The 6,316-nt window shown below is 26.5% G+C and overlaps 1 protein-coding gene across 1 annotated transcript in view; it reads right to left on the bottom strand.

Moving 5' to 3' along the window:
* Window positions 1-3,055: 3,055 nt before the first annotated feature.
* The window catches only part of LOC129968762 (E3 ubiquitin-protein ligase CHIP-like), a 34,199-nt gene continuing 30,938 nt past the window's right edge, over window positions 3,056-6,316 (bottom strand). Inside the window, exon 7 of the mRNA XM_056082992.1 lies at window positions 3,056-4,597. Coding sequence (XP_055938967.1) covers window positions 4,472-4,597 — 126 coding nt within the window. The 3' untranslated portion in view covers window positions 3,056-4,471. The remainder of the gene's footprint in view (window positions 4,598-6,316) is intronic.

The raw sequence follows: 6,316 nt of genomic DNA, 5'->3' as shown, positions 1-6,316 counted from the left end.
GCACTATACACCTCCATAAAACCTAAGATCTTTAAAAAGTCCAAAAAACAATAGCGGATCCTTTAAAATCTCAAAAGTCCTAAAATTAAAAATTTAAGAACACAATTTGGTATATAATCGTACAAAATATCTTAATTCTAATTTTTAAACTATATAAAAAAACAAATTCAATAATATTTTATCTTCCAAAAACGCCTTATAAAACTAGACCTTATATAGGTAGGGAAGCTAAGGGCTAATTGTAATAACAATAAGTTGTAACTTACACTTTACTCAGTGATTATCAAAATTTTGTTAAACATGATTTTTATGACTAGAGTTATTAAATAAGCTGTTACTGCTCTGCCGAAATAGGCAATGATAAATTGTGCGTATGTGCTATATTTTAGCTGGTTAATGGAATTCTGTTTTCCGTAAATTTGGACTTAAGACAAATTGATCTCGTAATTTTTTTAAAACTTAGTTGTTTTGTTTATATATCATATTATAAAATACAATTTTACCTTGTTTTATAAATCCATACGATGGTAGGCTGTAATAAAATTTTGGAACAAATTGTAACTCGCATTTCCCTCGTATTTCGATTCGTGTAGTTAGACTTCCTGTTTCAATTGATACTATGCTAATTACTTTATATTTGTTAAAATAATTCATAAACAGTTGTAGATCGTAAGAAAAAAATAAATTATTATTTGCAAAGAAATGATATGTTTCATCATATATCGGACAAAGTAATAAAGGTGAAAGTGAAAGCGATTACAGAACAAATTATAAATCTGAATGATTCAATCTAGTTGTTTTCTTGTTTTAGAATGAAGACCTATAAAAGGAAATCTAAACGGCCAAAAATTGGAGATGTATAAGAGTTAATTACGATTGAATTCTTGGGGGGGGGGAATATAAGTATTCAAATGCAGTTGTGTTATTCGATATTTGTCACGTGTTTCTGCATGTTATATTAAAAAGAAAAACGTCCATTTATTGGTTATGTTACCCTTCCAATTGGGTATGTTAAGCCAAGGTTAGTATTTGCATTTTCAGAAGAAGAGAAAATATCTTATTTGCTGAAATATGTGGATATTTACTTTGGATTGCTTTTATCGAGGATGAAAAAGCTGGATTATCAAATAATTAATTGCATTTAGGATATACTTTCTTCCTGGCATAAAAATGAAATGGTTGGTCTTGACTGATTTAGTAAATCCAGAAGTGTCTTTGAGAACTACTGAAGCAATGTTTCTCAGCCGAGCAGCGACATTCAACAAAACAAACATGTAATTTTTTTTTAAAATATCAAGTTTCTATAAAAAAAAAGTAATCTCTGTTTTACGTCATCATATGTCACAGACCACTCAAATCCTAAAAACATTTTTTTAAAAAAATCTGAAATTGTTTATGAATAGGCTCTTAGGGTTTTGAGTCTTGAACTGCTATAATCATCGGATCTGTTACTATCGGATCATCATAACCGAAATTTCAACATTCCACCCTTAAAAATCCTAACAAAGGCCGGCGAAGGGGAAAAAAATCTGCTGTCCTAACAGACATGCCCTAGAAAGATGCATTAGAAAAAGAATATGAGCAGATAATTAATAATAAACCGACACAAGAAAAAAAAGGAAAGCTTAAAAAATATTCAAAAAGGAAAAAGACTATAAAAGAGGATTTTGAATTCAAATCCAAATTCTGGAGAGAAAAAAAATAAGTTTTACATAGCTTGTGGAGATAACCGTATCGATTTTGATGATGAAAAATGAATATACTTCAAATTTGTGAGAGGTAAAGATCTGGCATTTGTTTGTTTTTATATTGATTATTTAAATGTTGTTTTTTTTGTTATAAATCACTTGATATCATTCATTGTCATTAGTTCAAATAATGATAATAAGCAGATGTCTGTTTTATTTAAATTAATAAAAGAATGCTAGCGAAAAAAATTATTTTTAAATGTTGTTGCAAGTTATCTCAGGGGTGGGTCAAATTATAAGCTGTTTTGTTTTGAAAAAATATTTATTGTGCAAAAATCATTAAAACTGCCAAATATTTCTTTTTTTGCATATATTAAATGAATAATTATACTATATAAAAAGTAATTATAAGTGAGAAATCTTTTAACATTTTTAAAAATAGAAACATTTTTCCAAATATTGTTACAACTAGTCCCTAGATCCCCTATATTTTATTTACTGCAACTTCCAAGTTAATATACTTATTGGCATATAGTACATGATTTGAATCAATATTCTGAATCAGTTGCCAGTCCAGTCTATTGAGTTATCAGTTTTTTGCCAAACTGATAATTCAAACAATACCTTAATTACTGATGCAATTGCTAGTCTTTAAGTAATAAAATTTTATATAAAAACAATTATTTTTAAATGAATCCAGAGAGTGCAATCTTATTAAGGTTGGAAGATTTGCCCCTATGTAATTCCATAAAATATATTCACTTATTGAGGTATAAAGGCCGCGGTGGCCTGGTGGTAAGGTCTCAGCTTCAGAACTGAAGGGTTTCAGGTTCGTGTCCCGATTCCACCGAAGAACCGTCGTGTAAGGGGGTCTGTTGCACGTTAAATTCGTCATGACCGAACGTCCTCCCGCTGGTGTGGAGAGGGAAGTACCAGCTGAGGTGTCGTCCTCGTCATCTGACCGAGGCTCAAAATTACAAGGTCCGTCCCAAAATAGCCCTACTGTTGCTTTAAACAGGGCGTTAATATAACTAAACTAAACTAGTGAGGTATCATTTTAGATTAAATGCATTTTTAATTCATAAATGTGTATTAACATTATTCTTTTATTATATTAATTTTTCTGATACTTCTTAAATATTTTTAATCATTAAATTAGTATTTCCTATTTTCCCCAACATGATGTAAAATCAAGCATAACTTGGATGACTTGGAAAAGACATTTAATTCTCTTTACATGTAAAATAGTTAATTTTTTTCGTATAATGTATCTAATAATTTCCAGACATCTTGTATCATGTAATATCAATTATGCAAACATGCTTGACCAAAAAAATAAAAAATACATCCAGTTTAAAAATATAAACCACAGAATACAATTTTTTTTATTTATACTAAATCAACACGAAAATGACTATAACATACACAAAAAATTCATTTAAAAAAATGAATTTTACAAGTCCTCTCAATATTGTCTTTGCAAAACTCCAAATGTAGTATCCTGAGAAATTTTTAATTTAAAATATCAGGATTTTTTTTATTATTATTTAAACCATCCTGATAGGATGGTTTCAAATAGTAGTAACATATGGGGGGGGGGGATTGCAAATTTTGTTTCTGACAGTCTTGAATTATTCTCAGAATAGTTATAAAAAATAGATTTTATGCGGTTTTCACTTAAAATGTAAAATAATAAAAAAAAATTAAAAAAACAACTTGCTTATGTTAATAAGCATAATACTTTTAAAATGAATATTCTGCTGATTCATTTAAGAGTTTTCATATGAATAATAAGAAATTTTCAGTAAAGCTTATTCATTGATAGTTTCTTAATACTGTAAGATAATTAATCAATAACAAATTATTTCTATTAAGCAAATAATTGTCATAACTTTATAAGCAAAAATTTAAATAGAATCTATGGAAAAAATAATTTGCAAACAATATAAAAATTATTGTAGAAAATTAAAATAAAAACTCTATTTTTAATTTTATAAAAAAAATGATTTCACTACCAAAATATTTTAGAGTAACAAAGTTTTTTTTTTTAAAATAATGTTTTGCATTCTTAATTAATAATATAAAAACTGGTTATAAGCAACTATGAATACTATGATCATTCTATAAAATATTTAGATTATTTAAATTGAGTAAATACATGAATCCTTCAGCAGAATATGCACATTTGTAACTTCAGCATATATATATTTTTCAGAAAATAACTTATATTTGACCCACAGGAAATGATTTCTAAACAATATATTTTTATTTCAATCTATATAGAACATATATTGCAATTTTTTTTATTGTAATGCATAGATTACTTTCACTTTTAACATCATTCACTGAAAAATTATATAGAAACTAAAAATTTAGAATAGCATGTATAGAAAGTTATGCCAAATCATTTTTTAGAAAAGACGATACTGCGAATACCAGTTTAAAAGAAAGAGATAATGCACTTTTTCAAAAATATACTTTCTATTTACAAAACATTTTTTAAAATCAATAATAAAAGATGAAATAAGTACAATTAGAATTCAAGAAATTACCAAAAATTATGCACCATGCTTGTTATTTACTGAAAAATGATATATATATATATAAGCAAAATGGAACATAATTCAGAACTCTTGCATATACAACACAAATCAATTACATAAAATAACTTCACTAAAAAATTAATAATTTTAAAAATAATTCCATATTTTACATAGATATAATTGCCATTAATCTTTTCAAATCATACAAATGGTTCATGAAAAAAAGAACAAGATAAAATTTTAATAGTCAACAACCCATTCATTTTCAGCAATAAACGCATCAACAACTTCTTTCAAAGCGAGATTTGGGATCAATTGCTCTTGAACCAAAGGAGTTCTAGTAACTGGATCAAAATGGCCAACTCTCTGAAAAAATTAGTATATATATATATATATATATATATATATATATATATATATATATATATATATATATATATATGAAATAAAACTTCTATAAATGAATAGAAAAGGTTTCAATAAATAATAGCTTTAATTTTCTTATGATTAAAAAAAATTTCATTTTTTAGCATCCTTAAAGGCAGAAAATAGGGTGAGTAAAGATGCGGGAAAGCATTCAGATCTGATACTCGTTCAAAAGATTTTAATGGAATTTAATTGAGCAGGTATTTATTTCAGTCACATAATTTTCACGTGATAATATAACTTAACTATAAATGGATTAAGTCACAGAAACTAGAACTTGAGAAGTATAGAACTCTGTGCAATTCAAAAGTTGAAATTAAAGTGTTCAAACTTCACTTTCAGTAATTATAAAATAATTTTTCAAAAAGTGGATAAATTGAATTTCTTACATATTATTCTTGAAATAATATAAAGTTTACAATTTGCACTCTTAGTCATTCAAAGCAATAGGATTTTATTTTATTTTCCCATTCACTCAATTCATTATTTTGTTTCATATTATCATTTCAACAACACAACCTAAAATAGTGTGCGAAAATCTTTGAAAATGCCACTAATGCAAAAAGGCTAATAAAGAATAGTATAGAAAAATAATGACTTTTATAATTTTCACCAAGTTATAAATAGTCATAATTTGATATTTTTTCTTTGCAAATGAATTCCCAATTGGATGATTTACACAAAACTTTACTATCTTAAACTGGAAAGGCAAAAATTGTAAAAAGGCTAAAATTTGCAGTTTCTTTTCATAAAACATGAAAATTTTCAAGCAAAATGCCTAATTATGTAAAAACCAGCTTGTTATGTTTTTTTTTTAAAAAAATGTTCTTATTATTTTCTCTAATATGGAACAATAACTTTCAAATTATTTTAAATCATTTTGTGATATCTAAAATGTTTATATTAGTTACAATTACACTTAGTAAAAATATCAAAAGTAATACATTTTGCAATATTATTTTAATAAAGGAAACCTGCATGAGAATCCTAAAGAGAAATAATACTTTTCAAATGGTAAAAGATGCAATCAATATCTATACTCATAATGAAGCTCAATGTGTACAGCGGCTCAAAAAATTGAGAGTACACTTTACTTTTACTTGATAAATCTGACTTTCAATGTAAATAACTTATTACTTTGAAGTGCAAACATGTTTTTATTTTTATACATAACAAATGGTTTAAGTAAGAGTAAAAATAAAGAAATATCAACGAAAAATTTCTAAATTGAAAAGTTTCAGAAACATTTTAAATAAACATGTGTAGAATTTTGCCTCAAAAAATTGAGAATACACCAATAAAATTTTTGCAATATCACGCATAGAAACAAAGTGTCACTATTAAGTTGCATGTCTTTTAGCTCTTAAAATGGCCTCTTAACGTCATGATACTGATTCTACCAATTTTTGGTGAATCTGAAGATATTTTACCTCATTCTTCCTGCAACACTTGTTTTAAATATGGTTTTGTTTCTAATTTTGTGTTTTTGGACCATTGCTTGAAGTGTGGTCCACATATATTCAATGGTATTGATATCGTGGTACTGAGGTAGTGTATGTAACTGCTGTTTACGATGAAAAAGACATCATATTTTGATGTTACATGCATTCTGTTTGGGGTTGTTGTCCAGCTGGAAAATAAAATTTCCATCTAAACCCA

Source organism: Argiope bruennichi, chromosome 1 (genome assembly GCF_947563725.1).
Source record: "Argiope bruennichi chromosome 1, qqArgBrue1.1, whole genome shotgun sequence".
Classification (NCBI taxonomy): domain Eukaryota; kingdom Metazoa; phylum Arthropoda; class Arachnida; order Araneae; family Araneidae; genus Argiope; species Argiope bruennichi.
Note: the sequence above shows the minus strand (reverse complement) of the source record. Positions and strands in the feature narration are given on the sequence as shown.